The 22,036-nt window shown below is 37.8% G+C and overlaps 1 protein-coding gene across 1 annotated transcript in view; it reads left to right on the forward strand.

The window, feature by feature from the left end:
- Positions 1-7,058: 7,058 nt before the first annotated feature.
- Positions 7,059-22,036, forward strand: part of LOC106132509 (zinc finger SWIM domain-containing protein 5) — a 77,147-nt gene continuing 62,169 nt past the window's right edge. Inside the window, exon 1 of the mRNA XM_060949546.1 lies at positions 7,059-7,375. Coding sequence (XP_060805529.1) covers positions 7,078-7,375 — 298 coding nt within the window. The 5' untranslated portion in view covers positions 7,059-7,077. The remainder of the gene's footprint in view (positions 7,376-22,036) is intronic.

Genomic DNA, 22,036 nt, shown 5'->3' on the forward strand with positions numbered 1-22,036 from the left:
AAACAAAGTCGCTTTCTCTGTCCTTATGTCCCTTTGTATGCTTAGATCTTTAAAACTACGCACCGGATTTTGATGCGGTTTTTTTTTTCAATAGATAGAGTGATTCAAGATAATAGTGGAGAAATACTGTTAATTTTTGAGGTTTCTAATGTGATGTTGTTAATTATCATATTTTTTTCCGCTTACATTGCAAACGCAGGCTGAAATAGTAAAAAATAAAATAAATGTTAGATATTGGATTTGTACAAGTTTCCAATACCAGATGTTGACCTGATAAATATCGCAATATCGGTTCAAAACTAGCCGAGTAATCGATTATCAAGTAAAAACATTCAGTCGAATTGAGAACTCCTTCTATTTTTCAAGTCGGTTGTAAAAACTTCTTAAGAGCAAAGAGAACTTATGTAAAAAGCGCCATCTTTGTGGCGCGTTTGAAAACATTCACACTTTTAGAGCACGTAAGTTAAACATGAATGCTTTTTGTAAGAGCAGCGTACTCAATAGGTGCATTCAAATGGGCATGTAAAAATGCCGATATATCTATACAGATGTCACTGTCATACGGTTAAGATCAGAAACTTGGACATCACAATGTGAAAATTAACAAAACAAATTTGAATATCTACTCTCGAAATATGAAATCGAAGTAAACATTTATAACACCCAACAAATGCCAAATGTAGATGCTGAAAAATAAATTATTGTAGGTGCTTCCCTTTTCGTTTGTTTGTCATAGGATAGACCTACAAACTTCGCGAAAGAAGAATCCTAAGCCTTTACCTTGATTAGCTTTTGAAATCTGAACGGGAATAGAAGTCATTCGGTAAGTACAATTACTAATGTGTGTGAAGTATGCACGGAACGTGGAAAATGAAAATATGTGGTCCCGGGACTCAAGAATTGGACCACTCCATATCTTTTTTCATTTTATATGTAGTAAAAGGCGACTAAGGGAAATGCTAATAAAGTTTGGATTTCCCTTGTAGGTGATGGGCTAGCAAGCAACCTGTCACTATTTGAATCTCAATTCCATCAAGCTGAACGTGGCCCTTCAGTCTTTTCACAACTGTTGGCTCTGTCTACCCCGCAAGACAATAGACATCATTTTTATGTATATATGTAGTCTCTGCGTACCTCTCCAAGAAAGAGGCATAATTTTATGTTTGTACTTAGTACCTACTTTTAGTCATTCTAAAGTCGGACTAAATAAACTGTAAATACTTAAGTACTCACAATTTATGTTTACTGAACCTGTCTTTACCTTAGCAGTCTCTTACAGTAACATGTAAGTGTAGGAAGTAACAGTGAACGGTTAAACGCACGATTAAACATGGTAATGATTATACTGTTAAGTATACGAATAATGAATGTTAATGAACAACGTACTATAACAGCTTCTTGTGTATGTGTGTAGATTGTGGTACAAACAATCAAATTCAGGTTTACAAATGTTTACAATTTTAAACTTTCCGAGATCCGAAGACTAACAAACCTTCCGTTTATCGTCGCCGAATCACGTTCGGCGTGACCCTATCTTGACTCCCTAAAAAATATATAAATTTAGTCGACACTAAATAATAAATAGGACAAAAAAAATATATTTTTGTATGTTTGTAACGAATAAGCTGAAAAACTATTGAACCGATTTTGATGAAATTTGGTATGTAGATTTAATAGACGTTTAGTCATAACAAAGGCTAGGCTTCTTTTTTCTAGAAATTCCCACGAGAGCAAAGTCTAGCGCAAAAGCTAGCTATGAAAAAAGTCAGCTTGTATCATCACTTGAATATTTTCTCCATTTTTATACTCATTGCACAACCGTGACAGCATTTTGCAACAGGATACTAAAAGTTAATTCCATTTTAAAGTTTCACTTCACAGAAACTTCGCAAGATCTTCATTCAGTATGAGGACTGCAGACATTACTGCGGACAGACGCCACCTAACAAAACTAAAGGCTATTACGCACAGGACGCCTCAGTATCCCATCTCAGCCCCCCATTTTTCGCCACAATAGCCGGCAATACATTTCGTGACTTGGCAGAACTTAGAATTTGGCCCCCTCATCGCGATCAATACGTGCGCGTACCGCCATCTAGCTACGGCCGCGCATCCAAATTGCAGTTTAATAGTTCATTAGATCCGACAAAAATGGCGGGGAAACAGTTTAAATTTGGAACGGTATCGATTCGCGAAGTTCTGTGCGATGGGCGTTATACCTTATCGATATTAAAAAATATATTTTTTGTCATTTCCAAATGGCCAGTATCAATTAAAATAATTGCAAGTTGTTTTTTTGACGAACAAGCTATTTTGATAACGCCAATCAATCAATAACCTGGTACAAAAGCTTATCGGATATAAAAGCTTCATCGGTTGGCTAGAATCGCAAATTAACAAGAACACAAAAGTGACCATTTTTCTTAGTTAGTAATACTTAATACCACGAAACAATTTTACCATTTTTTTGTGATTCAAAACCATTTAAACACACACACAAAATATATATTCCCTTACGCCATTTATAAAAAAACCGGCTTTGTTTGACCTCGGTTAATAAACTATATTTACACAAAATTTCATCTGAATCTTTGTTTAGCCGGGAAAGCATGCAGATAATATTAAATCTTATATATAAAACGTCATAATGTTCGTTCCCGTACTCCTCCGAAACGGCTTAACCAATTCTCATAAAATTTTGTGAACATGAGTAGGTCTGAGAATCGGCCAACATCTATTTTTCATACCTTAGTGATAAGGGTTAACAGTAACATATAAAATTGTTGTAGATTCTATGATACTCTGAAATCTGAAGTACCATTTTCTGCCCTTTCTTTAATTTATTTCAGCGTCCATTTTAGGTGTTCAGTGTTTCAGCCGCAGCTACCCCCCCCCCCCCCCCCCCCCCCTCCCCCCTCCCCCATTTGCCCCCGTTCAGACAAATGAATGAATCATCGGCCAGTCTCGTCGTTAATTCGTAAAATCAGATCGATGGTTATCGCCAGGAAAACTGAACAGGAACAGGAATATAGGATAAACGATTTGATAGGAATTTGAACATACTAGTGCCGTGTGGTTCCCGGCAACAAAAAGAATAGGACCACTCCATCTCTTTCCCATGGATGTCGTAAAAGGCGACTAAGGGATAGGCTTATAAAATTGCGATCCTTTTTTTTAGGCGATGGGCTTGCAACCCGTCACTATTTGGATCTCAATTCCATCATTAAGCAGAGCAGCTGAATGTGGCCATTCAGTCTTTTCGGGACTATTGGCTCTGTCTACCCCGCAAGGGATATAGACGTGACTATATGTATATGTTGAACATACTACTGGTCTACTGGAAGAGATTTCTTTTGAAATAAGTAGCACCTTTGTACTAGATTTATTGTAATAAATGCTCCTGTATATAATTTTGTGTACATAAATAAATAAATAATAAATAAATATCATACGAACATAGAGTCACGTCTTTAGCCCTCGCGGGGTGGACTCAAAGACCACGCTGTACGCGTAAATGATGGAATTAATTGATATTCAAATCTTCAAAGGTTGCTAGCCCTTTGCCTACAAGAAGAATCCCAAGTTTATTAGCCTTTCCCTTATTCGCCTTTTACGAAATCCATGGAAAAAATATGGTGGTCCTTTTCTAAAGTTTCGGAAACCATACGGGTAGGTAAATTACCGAATTTTTATGAAACCCCATCCCAGAGACAGCGTCAGCTTTCAAGTCAGTCAAGATTTGGTCTTTTCGACGTTTGACCTTCCACCTTAGATGCCACTTCTACTCAGGAAACCAGGAAGACACATTGATAGGACAAGGACTTATAGGGGAACTGGAATAGCCTGAGATGGGCTTGGATTGGCGTCGTATTAGCGTCAACAATGGACAATCAGAAAGTGCCGTGTGGTTCCCCGCACCAATAGGAAAAATAATAGGATCGCTCCATCTCTTTCCCATGGATGTCGTAAAAGGCGACTAAGGGATAGGCTTATAACTTGTGATTCTTCTTTTAGGCGACGGGCTAGCAACGTGTCACTATTTGAATCTCAATTCTATCATTAGGACAAATAGCTCAATGTGGCCTATCAGTCTTTTCAAGACTCTTGGCTCTGTCTACCCCGCAAGGGAAATAGACGGCTTTCGTGAATAAGCTCCGTGTAAAAATGTCTTTACCACTCTGCCGTTTGGTCACAGTACAATTTACAGGCGGGTTCCTGAGGGAAGCGTCTAAGTTTAGGGATCTATTTTGTATCTCGCCAGGTCATACATGTCTAAAAGGTTCCGTCTAGGCCGTTTTAGCTCGCGGTCTGCTGACCTCGTTAGTTATTTAGATCTTTTGACTGTCTATGAATTTTTGATATTTACATGGAAATCTGTTAAGCCCAACATTCAAGCTATACCGTCTGTCATCTGTGTTAATTTAAAATGGTTTACAATAAAGATATTAAACTTTTTTTGAAATGAAATTATTTGGGTTAAGTCCGCCATTGTAGGATATTTTTCTAAATCCATTGACTGTTTTCTATTTTTTGTTGCATTTCTTTTTATCTGTACTAATATTAAAAAGCTGAAGAGTTTGTTTGTTTGAACGCGCTAATCTCAGGAACTTCTGGTTCGAAGTGAAAAATTGTTTTTGCGTTGTATAGACCATTTATCGAGGAAGGCTTTAGGCTATATAACATCACGCTGCAACTATTAGGAGTAATTTAACAAATATAGATCTCTAACCCTTGGACACCCGCTGAATGATTAATATGAGCTGTAATTTAGACAAATGATAAACAAATAATGTCTATTATGAAAACTTCACTTTCATTCAATCAGCTGTTGTAAATATGCTGTATATAATTATGTAGGTATATAGATGACGTACTATACCTACGTAGCAGTCGGGATTTCCTCGGCGTCGCGTTCGAGACACGAGTCGGGAAATCAAGCGGTGAAGCGCTTTATCAGCGGCGGATGTAAGTATATAGCCGCTTTCGCGCTGTAGCCCGGGGCGAAGTTAATATTGACAGCCCCTAGCAAAAAGAAATTAATACTTGAATCAATGAAAATATAGATACATGTACATATAATCACGTCTATATCCCTTGCGGGGTAGACAGCGCCAACAGTCTTGAAAATACTGATTGTTCAGCTATATGACGTCTTAATGATAGAATTGAGATTCAAATATTGAAAGGTTGCTAGGTCATCGCCTTAAATTTTACAACATCCATGGGAAAGAGATCCTTTTTAGATTTCAGTTATCATTTCAATAATTAGTTACGGTAATTTTGCTTGAAGAGCAGAAAATTGGCAGGTCAATTATTACTCAAAAAATGTTCAGTTCCCTTAAAGATAGCGGAATGGGATAAGATAATAGGCAAAGGGCAAAGTATAAGTAGTAACAAACTATTACATACGACCTTACCTTAATAAAGCGAAGAAAAAAATATTAGAATTTTATTTTTATCATTCGTGTTATCAAAATGAAAAGTTTATAACGTCAGTTTTACTAAATACTCTTAAATTGAATTAATGGAAAGATATATCTTTCACCTTCGGGAAAAAAGCGTGATTTTGATGCTGGTTTATTTATTAAATTCAGACATGCTTCACTAACTAAATCAGAAAAGTGAAATTTAAAGTTTGTGGTCATAATTTTAGTCAAGCAGAATACATGCTTTAGTCCTTGAATCGTATGGACGGGATAGGGGTATACATTGACCAGCCGAAATATATACAAACGTTGAGGAAGTCTTTATATGTCTAAGGTTTTTAAAAACATATCATGTTAGTGGCAGAAACTTATTTTTTATTAATTATTTAAAGTCGTCATAAAGTTATCTTCAAGAAAATGTGGATGGATTTCTTCTGCCCTGATACCACACCACAAACAGTCTATAAATCCATATGGATTGTCCAACTGGTAATAGATTTAACTATAGTACCCGCCCTTCGTCTCGAGAAAGTATTAGGTTAAAAGTACTAAAAATACAGTATTCTAAGTTTGAACCGATACAGGATTTACAAGTGACATAAATGGACAGCAATTGTTTTTATTTTATCTATTTTTTTCTCTACGAGCTAATAAGTAGATATGAAATATACCTTATTCATCATCAATAATATATATTTTTGTCTAATTCATTAAAACTTTAATATGGATGTGTTTAAAAAAAACAATATTAAAAACAATAATCTGAATAATGTTTCTACTGACAGATAACATATAAGGATACATCCACTATCATATAGTACAGAATTAAGACTACAACATACGAGTCAAGGCGAATATCAATTACGTAATGTTTACATAAAAAAAAATATAAACAAAAAGGTCAACGCACATTCCTACCAAGTCAGCGGCTGAAGCGCTTCGTGCGAACAATCTCAGCTGAGCGTCATGGCGGCAGGTCGCACACCTGACGTCGACTCCCTCCCCCCGCGCGCCGCAGCCATCAGCTGTTAATGTACCCCCTCCCGCCACCCGCCGGCCTTTCCCCTTCGTTTGTGTAATATGAGGAGGCAGGGCCTAAATGGATTACAGCGAGTCGAGGTTACTTGCAATATCAATTATAACTTATAAGAACCTAATTAGGTAGACATTTTGTTTTTGTTTTTTATAATAAGATTGAAAGTGTGAAAATCTTAAATCATGAAAACCTGACTTAAATAAAGGTTTATAACAATATGCTACAGTAATTATGTCGATTATTATAAAGCAAAAATACCTTCCCCGTTTAACTAGATAGCAAAAACCCGCACAAAGACTGCGGAATCGATTGCTGATAATAATTAATAATGTGACATTGGCAGCCGGGCAATCAGCCGAGCTAAATAAATGATAACCACCTCGTTTCCACACAGGTATCGATTTTATTCCTAGCCACAAGAGAACAACACAAAAATGCCAACTTTTAATAATATATCGCACATTATGCTGGCAAATGAATAATTTATCGCCGTGTGTCGATTTGGGGCGCACATCCCCGGGGCAGGCGGGGTGTCCCGTCTCGGGGGGCGGCGCGGCGGCGGGAGGGGGGAGCGCCGACCGCCGTCAGTCCGCGCCGAGCGGCCGAGCGAGCGCTATGTCCGTGTGTGCGCCGCGCGCCTGCTGCCGGCCGCGCGCCCCACCGACGCTGCTCGACATCACAGCCAAAATAGTTGCTGCTAACATCCCATTTCAACGTATCGAGGAACGCTATGAGCGTATACCGGAGCCGGTTCAGCGGCGTGTCGTGTACTGGTCCTTCCCCCGGGATGAACGGGACATCTGCATGTACTCTTCCCTGGCGAGAGCGCCGCCGGACGACCACCGCAACATCGCCTTCTGCCGAGGCCTCAAGCTGCTGGAGGCCGGCTGCGTGGAGAACGTGCTACAAGTCGGTGAGTGTCGCCGCGCCTGCGCTTGTTTACTAATATGCGCCTCGCCCACCCGCGCCGTATAAATAAAAACCTCGACGTATGCGATCGATAGCTGCTCCTCTCGGGAATTATTCATGCGTCGGCTCGTAAAAGTTTCAAGAGATTAGGAGCCAGAGCTGATGGTTCTCGAGCTCCCGTCACCCCGCCCGATGGTGCGTTTAGGTACCTATATCGCCGCAAGTGTTGATTTATCGGCGCTCGATACAGATAACCCACTACCCACCCAATCGATTCTCAGGAGCATTAATCACGGCAAGATATAAAACAAGTTATAGTGGTCCGATAGTGTCTCCCTGCGGCACGCCTAATAGGTCAATTGGAAATGTAGTGCTAATTATTAGTTGGCGTTATTTTTTATGGATTTCAGACTATCTGCATCCATAATTCACAAACCACAATCCCGTCAGTGTTCTTCCCCATTCGTATTTTTTCATTAAAACGTGCTTTTTTCGATTGATTGCCCGATTAAATACTTTCAAAACTACCACAGATTCGTCGTGAAATTCGGCTGAGATTAACATAACTGGATGTGCCGTTATATGTATAGGGAATTACACAACCGGAATCTCTTAAAGTTCGCTATATTATGCAGGCTACAGAGCGAATGGAGGCGCATTAATCCATGCATGTCTGCATCGTCTGTTAGTGTCGCTGCTCTGAATAACGGACGCAAATAAACAATATTAATTGCCAGTTTTTATTTTTGTTGGGTCATACCACTCAGACCCATTTTATTGTACACGACCGTGGGAGGACGGGCGTTACATATTCATTTGCACTTATCTTCCATCTGAACGACAATTACTGGTCGTTGCGGCCGTTTCGGGTCGTGCCTCGGTCGCGTAGGCCACATTAGTGGCTTTGCTCTCCATAACACTGTCACGTCTCAACAGAACTCTGTTGTATACTGTATAAACATGGCTTCATAGTTCAACATGCCCGCAATACGATTTTAGGCACTGGCTTTCGTCCAACTTTGGGACGGGATGGAGAACATTTCGAGATAGCGTTCGCGATATGAATCATGTGCTTAAGTTACAGATAAACGTGTTAGTAGCCCATATTTCTCGTGGCTGAAGTAATATGAGTTCCCACAACCATATCATCTGACTCACACAATCAACGATCAGACGGAACCGCCCACTTGAGGTAAATACAGGCTGAAATATGTTCTCAGAATTTGATCGTAGACCACAAAGGTTTCCCGCATGAAATAAAAGGATTAAATTGTCTGCCTACGCAAATTGTGACGCGGGGTCAGACAAAAGTTTTCAGTAAGAATTTGATTAAAGTTCCGAAAACGAAAAAATAAAATTCTTATGGGATTTTCAAACTGAAAGCAGAAACTTTAAACCGAAAAAGGCCGCTGAGTGCACATTTATATTTGGATGCTATTAAAATAAGGAGTGGTTGAACAAATATCTCGTTGGCACCGTTCGACGAGTTACCAAACGAGAATTGCCAGATTGGAAACCATAATGAATAAAAGAACGTTTCTGCCCTGAAGGTTCATGCAAATGGCCGGCGCATTTTAAATGTATCGGAGTCAATTGTACATATTTGATTGTCATGCAGAAATAAACGATGCACCCGGCAACGCACTGTAAATATTTTAATTTAATGTTAATAACTTCATGTGCTTTGGAGCCGAACCTCGGTGGAACTGGTTTTGGATAAAGATCTCTTATGGGTGAATTCGATTGAATTGTTCATAATGCTATTGGGATTTGGGATTCAATTTTAGATTAGCATTAAAATGGTGATCCAAATGTGGGATTTTTAATTAAAATTCTATTAGAATATTAAGAATGATGCCGATATCACTAAAATTGGAATTTATGTAACTAGCCATCTTATTTTAAATCTTTTGCACAGAGTAATGTCATTGGCAGAAGTAGAGTCTGCTTTCAACTTACAGTATCCACATAATTATAAATAATGGCCTTCAAAGATTCTGGATTGTTGTCATAAACTTTGTCATGAAATGGTGCACTATTGTCATCAAAGCTTATTATATTTCTGGTCACATAGCGAGCTCAGATGCGATTCCCAGAAGGTTTGGAGGCGAACGTTTTATAGCCACAGTCATGAACGTCATGATTCATCCGTGATGATCTTTGATATCCTTTCAAGTACATAACGAGTTTCTTAAGACGTGGGACTAAAGGTTTTTGTTGCTCCTATTTCTCAGGAATTCGTATGTGCCTAAAATACTTAGAAAAGAAATAAGTACAACCACATAGAATATTCTATTTATTTCATTGCTCTATCTAAAATATCTGAACAAATCATCTTTTAATGAATCAGATGTACTCTTTTTATACAAAAGAAGGATGTACATTCATGGATCCTCGAGTTTTTCTGATATTCAATAATTATCTATATATATATTTCTTGTGGAGCTTTAACCAGGCAAAAAGCATTTGGTTTAAAAATCCCAGGGAAAACAATTGCATACAATAGGCGAATTGTTCCTCAATTAATATTGTGGTTGCTGCTGCTGCTTTGTGAAAACGTTCATAAGAATAAACTTGTATTTTAATAATAGGTAGATAAAGTGATTCATAAGTAATGTCTACACGATTAGTTCTTAAGTATTTTCGAAGTATATTTCAATACAAGGCCACTTACTGTAGCCATTTATCGAAAAGATTTTTCATATTCTGACAGGATAAAAATTTAGGGACTAGGTGTGTTTATAAAGGAAATGCATCTAGTTTCATAGCCATTTTTAAAAAGTGGAGATACCTACTAGGAAATAATAAGATACCAATATAAGATAGAATAACAGCATAATTATCCCAGTGTAAAAACTCAGGTCTGTTTTTTATAGCGGTCGACAATTGTTTTACTAAAATTTGGTTGTGTTGTAAAAGCATTTAAAAGACCATTTGTACGAGTATCGCGATGTTTCAAATATCAGGTTTGTTTAAGGGTCATTGTCTTAGCATAGGTACGTTTACGACTAAAATGGTGTCTTCAAATAGAATTCTTTAGCAAGACGCGACATTGGTTTGTCTATTTTTATGGTTATTATTTATATTGTCTGTAAAATTTTTTACATTCAAATTCTAAAATACACAGTGTCAGTGCAAAGTTTAGACGAGACTGGATACAATACAGCTTAGGTTGCTTTCCTTCTTCTTCTCTCTCTCATCTTTGTTTCACACACCCCATTTATTTCCTTGATAACATTGTTGTACATTTTTTGCCAAACATGAAAAGCAGATAAGCACGAACAGAAATGGAAAACAATCGAATGAAGATACAAATTTACTGGCAATCCCGACACGACACACAAACACATACACACATACATATAATCACGTCTATAACCCTTGCGGGGTAGACAGGACCAACAGTCTTGAAAAGACTGATAGGCCACGTTCAGCTGTTTGGCTTTATGATGGAATTGACATTCTAATAGTAACAGGTTGCTAGCCCATCGCCTAAAAGAAGAATCCCAAGTTTATAAGCATTTCCCTTAGTCGCCTTTTACGACATCCATGGAAACGACATGTAGTGGTCCTATTCTTTTTTTTTTTTTTTGTTTCCGGGAACCACACGGCACACACAAATACCGTTCTGGTATTCTTAAAGAACCAATGACCAACAGCGAAAAGGGCACTAGCAAACAGACAGACAAAGAATACACAGAAAACAGGCGTCCTGAGCTAAATGCTGCTCTGTCCAATAAACAGAGTGCCAGTGTCGGCACAAGAGCATTTCTGTCGCACGACCTCGCACCAGTCACCAGTCTCGCAAGACACCCGACACCCCTTCAACCAACCCCTTAAACCTCCACTTTCATACCAAATACGAGAAACGTGGTAGCTCTAACATAACTGGCCGCATTTACAAAGACCTGCTTGTATGAGCGCCTCCGCGTTTTAGAACCAGCGTTATTACATTTGCAATCCCTGCACCTTATGGTCTACACGTAAAGTTTGTTTTGCAACAACAACAATAGGTTTTGAAGGCGAACAAGTCGTGAATGTCTGATTTGATGGTGTGCCCGTAGATAAAGTCGCGATTGTTAGGATATAAAAAGGTCTTGTTCTTTCAAAGGATATTTACTAAGGAATTAGCTGGCAGAGAGTAATTGAGGCCAGTTCACGAAAGACCACACAAGAAATGTTATAAATAACACCGTTTTAAGGTAACCAATGGTTACCTTTATTTATATATTATTAATTTTGTATCAATGGTTAGTAACCATTGATACAAAATTAATTAAATGATAAATCTGCTAATTATAATGATTTATTATTGCAATATGGTTAAATTTATAAAGTGCATGGTAAACTCAAATATTATATATGTAACTAGCTGTGCCCGCGACTTCGTCCGCGTGGAATAGTTATTTTAGGCATCATTGAAGCCCACAATGAGGAATAATTTGCCCCGTTTTTTCTACATTTTCCATGTTTTCTTCGCTTCTTATAATTCCAGTGTGATGATAAATAGCCTAAAGCCTTCCCGATAAATGGTCTACTCAATACAAAAAGAATTCTTCAATTCGGACTCGTAGTTCCTGAGATTAGCTCGTTCAAACAAACAACTCTTCAGCTTTATAATATTAGTATAGATAGATGCTAAAAACTTGGGAGGGTTGAAGAGTGAATGACCGATGAATAAATTGATGAAAATTATCTAAACGAAAATCAGCTTACTTTTATGTTACATTACATTCTTGTTATGTTTTGGACTATGGACTGCCTTTTCAGCATTTAAAAATCATACAACGTCGTTTGCATATGTAATGAATTAATGATACTTTAGATTTCAATCAAAAAGTATAGAAATCACACGTAGGTACGTATACAATCACGTCTTTATCCCTTACGGGGTAGACAAAGCCAACAGCCTTAAAAAGATTCAGAAGCCTCGTTCAACTGTGAGATTTAGAGTGACATGTGTAGTAGGTATTTAAAATTATTTTTAATGACTTTAGTCACAGTTTACGATGATCAAGTAATTATCATTAAATGTTGTAGGATCACGAACCTATTAAATTAACAATTAGTCATACATTGTATGTACTGTATGTAATAGTTGACAACAGTAACTTACATATCCAATCAATTTTAACATACATACAAACATATAACCACGTATAAGATATAGATCTTTTGCCAGGGGTAGACAGAGCCGACAATCTTGAAAGGAGGACTGAAAGGCCACGTTCAGCTGTTGTTTGGCTTAATGATAGAAATGAGATTCAGATTGCTACCCTATTGCCTTATAGAAGAATCCCAAGTTAACAAGCCTATCCCTTAGTCGCCTTTTACGACATCCATTGGAAAGAGACGGAGTGGTCCTATTCTTCGGGAACCGGCGGCTTCGGCACTTCCCAATGGGCCCCAATTTAAATGCTACTGATAATGAATTGATCAACAAAGACTAACGGAGTGACCCACACAAAAGTGGAGTGGTGATTGAACAAATGAGTAAAGGCTAGGGTAAAACAAGAAGTCAGGATTTTGTCTATCCACACACATATTAGTTTTCTATGCTAAAAGATCTAGACAGACTGAAAAGTCACAAGAATGTAACGCAAAAATTTAAAATCTCAACACAAATGATTATGTAAACATAAAAATTATTTGAACACATTTAAATCTTCATTCAATTTCAATTGTTAATCAACGAATTCGATTTGCACATAGAAGAAATATGTAAGTCTGTAGAAATTAGTTAGTTTCTTTCGAGTACACATCCTACCAGTATTATAAGTGCGAAAGTTTGTGATTATGTCAGTATAAATGTTTGTAACTATTTCACGCAAAAACTACTGAACCGATTACGATGAAATTTGGTATGTAGGTAGCTGAAGACCCAGAATAACATATAGGCTACTTTTTATCCCGAAGTTCCCGCGGTATTGACAGGGTTTCCATGCGGACGAAATCGCGGGCGGCCTCTAGTCTATATATGAATCTAAAGCGTGGGAAATGTAAACATTGAGCTGAACTACTAATGAAATTAAAATCGACATAACGTAGTCAAATCTATAGCTCTCTTGTAATGTCGTGTTGTGATTTTCTTACTGTCATGTCAAAAGTTCTTTTCGGATGTATGTTGGCTGGACGTTTTTTATAACATCTATGTAACATGTAACATCTACGACGACCTAGGACGATCTAGGACGACCTGTAAAAGTTTTAAGTAAATCGGTTCAGTACTTCCGGAGATAAGCGTGATCATACATACAGACAGAAAAAAAAAATTTTTGCTTTCTATTATTCATTCTGCCGTGTGGTTTCCGGCACCAATACAAAAAAGGATAGGACCACTCCATCTCTTTCCCATGGATGTCGTAAAAAGCGACTTAGTGATAGGCTTACAAACTTGGGATTATTTTTAGGCGATGGCAACCTGTCGCTATTTGAATCTCAATTCTATCATTAAGCCAAATAGCTGAACGTGGTCATTCAGTCTTCAAGACTGTTGGCTCTGTCTACCCCGCAAGGGATATAGACGTGACCATATGTATGTATGTATGTATTATTCATTCTAAGTGTCCCTCTATCCATTTCAGTCAAAAATACTAAATATACAGACAAAATATTTTTACAGTTTTATTATATGTATAGAATACATATATATGTATATTATTGGTTTTAAGACAACACACTGCCGAGAAGTTGGACATCATCAATAATTTCTGTCAAGTGGTATTTGAACCGAAGATGTATACTCAACAGTTTATCAATATTTTCTTACGAAAGCGTATTTTTCGATGAATCAACGTATTCTGTAACCTCCTTTGTGAGGATTCCCGCGAACGGCGCACGTTCTCGATTATTGTTGAAACATACATACTTACATAGTTTCTTTGTGACTTGCTTTAACCACGGTATTAAAAGAGGAGTGTTATTGGCACTTCTTCCTCCTGGCTGTAGTCCCGGTTGCATCGAGAGGAGCCCGGGGTAAGCCCTTGACTATGGATTCTGGATTGAGTGAGTCTGGTTTTTACACGAAGCGACTCCCATCTGACCTCCGCAACCTTTGCAGTGAAACCCAGTAAGTGAGCACACCCAGCTGCCTGAATGTGCAGGTTACCTCACGACGTTTTCCCTCACCGTAAGAACATCGGTTAGTATTCAAACTAATGTACATAACTTCGAAATTAGTCATTGGTACTTACATGGCCGCGGTGGGTGCCTTTTTGCGCATCACGCGTTTTAACCGGCCCTTACCTACGGCCCTACGGCCCTCGACCACCGACACTTGACGATGTAATTGCCATTCGTCGAAGTGATGGAATTATGCCACCACACAAATCGCGATAATTTTTCCAACTGAACATTTTAGTGCAGTAGGTTGAGTGCCTGTAACCTTAATTCAACAAATCTATAGGTACTAATATTATAAAGCTGAAGAGTTTGTTTGTTTGTTTGAACGCTTATCTTAGGAAATACTGATTCGAATTAAAAAATTCTATTTGTGTCGAATAAACCATTTATCCAGGAAGGCTTTAGGCTTTATAACATCACGCTGCAATTACAAGGAGCGAAGAAGTAATGGAAAATTAGAAAAATAACCGGGAAAATTATTCATTCTTGAGGGCTTCAATTATGCCCAAAATAACTATTCCACGCGGACGTAGTCGCGGGTACAGCTAGTTATTTATATAATTATTGATGTCATCATTTTGGGAACACAAGCACTTGAATATCCTAACCCTTGTCAAGACTTTTCCCTACTATTTACCAAACCATTTATTAACCTTATTATCTCCTACTAGCTGTACCCGCGACTTCGTTCACGTGGAATAGTTATTCTGGGCATCATTGAAGCCCTCGAGGATGAATTATTTTCCCCGTTTTTTCACGTTTTCCATTATTTCTTTGCTCTTTATAGTTTCAGCGTGATTTTATATAGCCTAAAGCCTTCCTAGATAAATGTTCTATTCAACGCAAAAAGAATTTTTCAATTCAAACAAAAGTTCCTGAGATTAGGGCGTTCAAACAGACAAACTCTTCAGCTTTATAACATTAAGTATAGATGAAAAGTACCTTCACAATAACCTAACCTCAGGTCAGGTCTTATTGACTCCGAGGGTGCTAGGGGGTCGCCCAATTAGCCCCAATCATGTGCAGGACGACCAAATTAAGTGATCACCGCCCAGGAGACTATTATTACAGCGAACAAAGCATTTATTTTTAGTCCCATTTTATCTTAACGAATGAGTCAGCGTCACTAGGAACAATTTCGTGGAACTGGGAAAGAGATAAATTGTCTGAAAGAACCGATCGTTTCTGCCGTGTGGTGCCCGGCACCAATAAAATAAAGAATGGGACTACTCCATTTGTTTGCCATGGATGTCGTAAAAGTTTACTAAGGGATAGATAGATATATAAGATAGATTCCTGGCACCAATAAACAAAAGAATAGGACCAATCCGTCTTGTTCTCATAAAAGGCGACTAAGGGATAATAGGCTCATAAACTTAGGATTCTTCTTTTATGCGATGTGCTGGCAACCTGTCACAATCTCAATTCTATCGTTAAGCCAAACAGCTGAACGTGGCCTTTCAGTATTTTCAACACTGCTGGCTCTGTCTAGCCCGCAAGGGATATAGACGTGATAACATGTATAATATATGTATATATATATCTTTCATGATTCCGGTTATACTACTTAATGTTTCCCGCGACATCGTCCGCGTTAACAATAAAATGATTATATTTCATACGCATTTGTTGTATTTTATCTAAAAATCTGTAAATTTTATCTGTTAGGGAAATGGACGCAACAAATGTTATTGTTAAGTATGAACTTTGAACTTATTTGGATTAATGTTATTGTGAGAACAAAATAGCTATTTTTTAAACATGATTCGTAATGTAATGACTATAGATTACACTGATTACGCACATATATCACGTCCTTTTACCGGGAGGTGTGGGCAGAGACTACTACATCATGATCCTTGCATACTTCTTTAGCTTCATCCACCTTCATAACTCTCTTCATGCAAGGTCTACGGTTAAGAGTATCTATTACAGATATTCCAAAAAATGTTAATTGGTGAATTGTAACCGAGTTTGGGCTTTGGTTGTGTGAGTGTGAGTGCTGATTCCCTTAATTGTCTCTTACAACACTCCACCAACAGATGATGTCTAGCCCATATAATATAGAGAACTTATAACCTTAATTGTCCCTTACAACAAACAGTACAACAACAGATGATGTCTAGCCCATATAATATAGAGACCTTATTCCCTTAATTGTCTCTTACAACAGGCAGGCTCACCAGCAGATGATATCTAGGTCATATAATATACAGATTGAGTTGGCCAAAAGAAAGTTCTAGTAACTTTCTGCAGGAAGATTGTAGGGTAAAAAACTCCGTTTACCTCGCAAGCCAATTCATACATACTTACCTACATCCATATAATCACGTTCATATCCCTTGCGGGGCAGACATAGCCAACGTCTTAAAATAACTGGCCGGCCACGCCCAGAAAAGAGATGAAGTGGTCCTATTATTTTTTCTATTCGTGCCGGGGAACCACACGGCACTAAGCCAATTCACCAAATATTAAAATCCTATGCTCAAACCCTGTACATTTCGAGTGTACCCAAAACACAATAGTTGTCTTGTCCCTGACTTGATGCATCATTATAATTGACAATAACAAATGACTGACAACCCCTAGATGCTTGTATTGTGTTTGAATGAGATCTATGGCATTTTGTCAAATATTAATCATATTGATTGAAAAATTAACTAGACTATTTGTAGTTTATTTTTGCTTGGAGCTTGTATTTCCGTCTTCTGCAGCATCTGCGGGCGTTACTTTTTTTATTTCTATGACAATCAAACTCGCCTACTTTTATTGTATTCATAAGTTTTTTAGTGTGTGGCCGTGCGGTTCCCGGCCCTTTCAATTTTCAGCATAGTTCCTTAGTTTTGAGCCCTGTGTCCACCACTCTGGGTATTACTCTAATCTATTCATTTTTCATACATACATATGGTGACGTCTATATCCCTTACGGGGTAGACAGAGCCAACAGTCTTGAAAAGACTAAATGACCACTTTCAGCTATTAGGCTTAATGATAGAATTGAGATTCAAATAGTGACAGATTGCTAGCCCATCGCCTAAAAAAGAATCCCATGTTTGTAAGTCTATCCCTTATTCGCCTTTTACGACATCCATGGGAAAGAGATTGAGTGGTCCTATTCTTTTTTGTATTGGTGCTGGGAACCACACGGCACCTATTCATTATTATTTCGTTTTAATATTATGTGGCAAATAAATTGATACCTTCTAAAGACATATCATCCGTCCGGAGTCCGTCATGTCGGATATGTGGATCTAACAAAATCCTAAGGATTATGCGCTTTGTAAACCCGACCTGTTTTACGATGACGAAAGACGAACCGAAATAGCAATAACACGAGGTGTTATGTTTATGTGTTAACAAAGAGGATTTCATTTACCATCATCATTTCCTGGTCACATTTTGGGCTAGTGTTCATCACTCATAGGTATAAAATCTATACTAATATTATAAAGCTGAAAAGTTTGTTTGTTTGAACGCTCTAATCTCAGTAATAACTGGTTTGAATTGAAAAAATATTTTTGCGTTGAATAGACCATTTATCGGGGAAGGCTTTAGGCTATATGACATCACGCTGCAACTATGTATAAGGAGCAAAGAAATAATGAAATATGTAAAAAAAAAAACGGGGAAAATTATTCATCCTTGAGGGCATCAATGATGCCCAAAATAATTATTCCACCCGGACGAAGTCGCGGGCACAGCTAGTAATACATATGTACCTACATGTAAACTAATCTAAACCATCCGGGACAAAAGCCACGAGGAAGAAGAAGCGTCGTCGTCTCGCTCCTGCGAATTAGTGAGAAAGAGATGAAAGATACTTTTCTAACTTCATCAAAATAACCAAAAAGAAAGTTGGTTTCACTATTGCCTCTGAAGTTCACAAACATATTGACAAGAGGATCTATCATTTTTAGGTCACAGCAATACAATACTATCGTATCGTTTTAAACAAGTTATCATTTCGCTATCACCGTATCGTTCTCGGCCTAGTTAGACGACCCAAATATCGCATTGAAATCAGAAGTTTCATCTATACGGGTTTCAGGTACAGCCCACATACATTCCACTCTTTATTTATTATTTATTGTAGGGAAAACAAAATCTTTCCCATGGATGTCGTAAAAGGCAACTAAGGGATAGGCTAATAAATTTGGGACTCCTTCCTCCTCCTTCACTTTCGTTGGGCTCGCAATCTGTCACTATTTGAATCTCAATTCTATCATAAAGCCATTATATGTACTTAGCTGAAAATGGCCTTTCAGTATTTTCAAGACTGTTGGCTCTGTCTGTCCCGTAAGGGATATAGATGTGACTATACAAATGTTATGTATGTTATACTGCCCTTTTTTGCTGCTTGAATTTAAAGAGCAGTCACTCAACAACAAATTTTGATAGCGGTCATAGGATCTCAGTATCTTCGGTATTCTTAACAACTTTTATTGTCGTAAGGTTTATTTTAGACCTTCTTGAACGCTTAACTAAATATCCCTAATTCCATCCGCTGGAGAATTCAAAATCTGACTCTTCAGACCACAGCACCATATAATTTACACAAATGTGTTTAAAATCAAAGACCTTGTACCACACAATGGAATCCCGAAGAGGTCAGTGGTATCATTACCGCGCCGTGTAAAGCCATTACAGACTGTCTGTTCCTAGAACAGCTTTTAACCCACTTGAGAAGGGGAGGTTCTTAATAAGCCCTTGGTCTCGCTACCGTCTTCTTTCTCCTGGCGTCCATTCGTCCATAATCATCGATCCTGGATTGGGTGAGTCAGGATAAGAAGATCCCTTCTGACCTCAGCCACCTTTGCACTGTAATCTAATTCATTTAATCATGGTTACACGTCCACTTGTGACCGAAACAGTTTATTTTCTATCTGAATCAGTCTTTATAAATCATAGGGTTTAAAGTTAACTTGTTATCTATATTTCTAGCATGTCCGCGTAGGAACAAACAAGGGAAGTTCAGCTTTAAAAATTAATAACGTAACGTACATACACAATCAAACCTTTGGCAGAGAATAAGAGCCATCATGACGCGTCCTGAGCCTTGACATATTTCTAATCAGTTCCATCAGAATCCAAAACCGCGAGACCATAAACAACAGTTTCTTTTTTTAAATGGTCTCAGCCAAGTGTGTACGCACCTTAACTTTCGGTTCAAAATGAACGGAAAAGTATAATTTAAGTGATTCCGTATTGTTTTGTTATAATTGAGAATTCGTGTTGCCTTATCTGTGAGACTGTCTGTATATAAAGTGCTAATAAAAAACCGCCTTTTGTTATGTGTGAATCGGTCTATTTATGATCGTTATAAATTGGATTTAGGAGTCTTTTATTATGTAAATTTTGCTTCAAACATTAAATATATAGGCGAAGCAAAATCTTGTTTGACGTTTTTAAGATGATATGTGTGCCGATGGTCTGAAAACTGAAGACGCTGTAGACCAAACAAAGTGGAATGATTAGTTGGAGAGTCGATCTCAAGCCTCGAACACACATATATTATAGAGAGAGAGAGATTAAACTAGTTCGATTGATAAATTAATGTAAGTACCATTCAAACTTAAGAAACCAATTGATTCCCCATCTAGCAAATTGTATTTCAACCAAACTAACATAAATAAATATATGTCGGATAAATAAATTTGAAGATATTTTCCGAAGCCTAATCTCAACACGAATTAGCACAAATTACAGAACACACAACTTTTACCTCCCGACCACAAACGATCGAATGTAATCAAAAAGTATAAATAATGCGGGCTTGCCCAGAACAATCATCTGTAATTTGGGGCAATAATTTTTATCAATAATAAATAAATTGCCTACCTGCCCTTGCTATCTGTTAATGGCTTTAATGTGTTATAGGATAGGACACACCTTTTACTTAAATGTCTTATTTTAATGTAAAAATGTGTTTAATATAAAAAAAAAGAATAGGACCACTCCATCTCGTTCCCATGGATGACGTTAAAGGCGACTAAGGGACAGGCTTATAAACTTGGGATTCTTCTTTTAGGCGATGGCGACGGCGTGCACCGCCTTATTTTCCTTTACTTACACGTTCTGATGAAAGGTCAGGTCAACATAGGGTACCTTAAATTAAGCTTACGAGCTTTCAAGAAAATATTGATGAATATGTATAAAGCAATAAAGTATGACGTCTCATCGGGGCAAGCGGAAAGATGTAGTGTCTACCTACCCCTCCAATAATAAATGATCGTGATATCTAAGGATTCCATCAAATATTTCAATTCGAGAATACCAACCATTAAGTTCACCTTTACCTTTAAGGCTCAATAAATACATAAATAACTAAACGTTTACACGAGGACTTCTCACTTTTATGAGAAATTTAGAATTCTTATTGCGAATGTCTTCATTTTACTGCCAACAATGAAAAATTATAAGCGAATTTCACTCGCCAACTCTGAATAATACCAACCTAGCAATTGTAGACGTAGTATTCCATCATTCAACGTTATGCCAAAACTTATCTGCCTCCATTAGCGTTTTACGAGAGTTTTGGCATGATGCTAACTTAGGCTGTATCGCGAACTACGTCATTGCGGATATAGAAAAAAAAAAACAAACCGTCTTGGCAAGCACCTGGGGAGTTGGCGGTCGATGTTTGGCAGACGCGCTGGCCAGCCTGGAGATTTGGCAGGCGAGCCAGTTTCGACACCTTGTAAGAAAGGATTTATGCACCTAATCTGGCGCTTGGCTATAGTTACAACTTACAACCACCGACCATAGACTATGATCCTATTTAAAAAAAAAAATAAAAGCAGAGATATGCAAGAAGCAATTGTATTAACCTTACTCAACATTTAAAAAGCTGAAACTCTCATTTAAAAATGGAACAACGTTGGATTAAAAAAATAGCATTATTAAAGGTAGAACACAAGCCTTCAATTTACTCTCTAATTAACTGGCTGTTTTTTTTCTTTTCTTTAAAAAACTCATGTGTCATTAGACCCCTGCGTGGCGCCGAATTTGTAATGGGATGTTTTTGTGCCACCTTATTCGGGGGGGTTAGAGTTTATTTTTGTGAGTTCGTGGGGTGTAACATGAGTAGATAATGCCCCTTGGAGAGAAAGCGAGGTTTTTTCGTGCCACGTCTACCTGCGGTCGTAGCAAAAAGAGGGTTTGGGTTTTAGTTTGGTACAGATGTGAGCACTTGTTTAGTCTTGAAGCAGGGTGTAAGCTATTGTGCAAGGAATTCTTGGGGGAATGTGGATTGGTTTCTTTGACTGGCAAAATACTCGTGTGCAGCAAGGAGTACGCTTTCAGGGATTTCTCGTGTCCAATTGTATGATTATTTTGAGCGTGAATACTTGAGAAAAATTGAAGTTTTAGGAACTAATCGCTGACGCGAATCCTTGGAATGGTATTAATGATTGATAAATAACGATAATTGATTAAAAACTATTTAAATAATTTTAATTCTTATATTGTTTTACTGGCACCAATAACAAAAGAATAATTATAATAATGAATCTTTATTTTTCCTCTCTCACATAGAATTACACAG

Source organism: Amyelois transitella, chromosome 19 (assembly GCF_032362555.1).
Source record: "Amyelois transitella isolate CPQ chromosome 19, ilAmyTran1.1, whole genome shotgun sequence".
Classification (NCBI taxonomy): Eukaryota; Metazoa; Arthropoda; class Insecta; order Lepidoptera; family Pyralidae; genus Amyelois; species Amyelois transitella.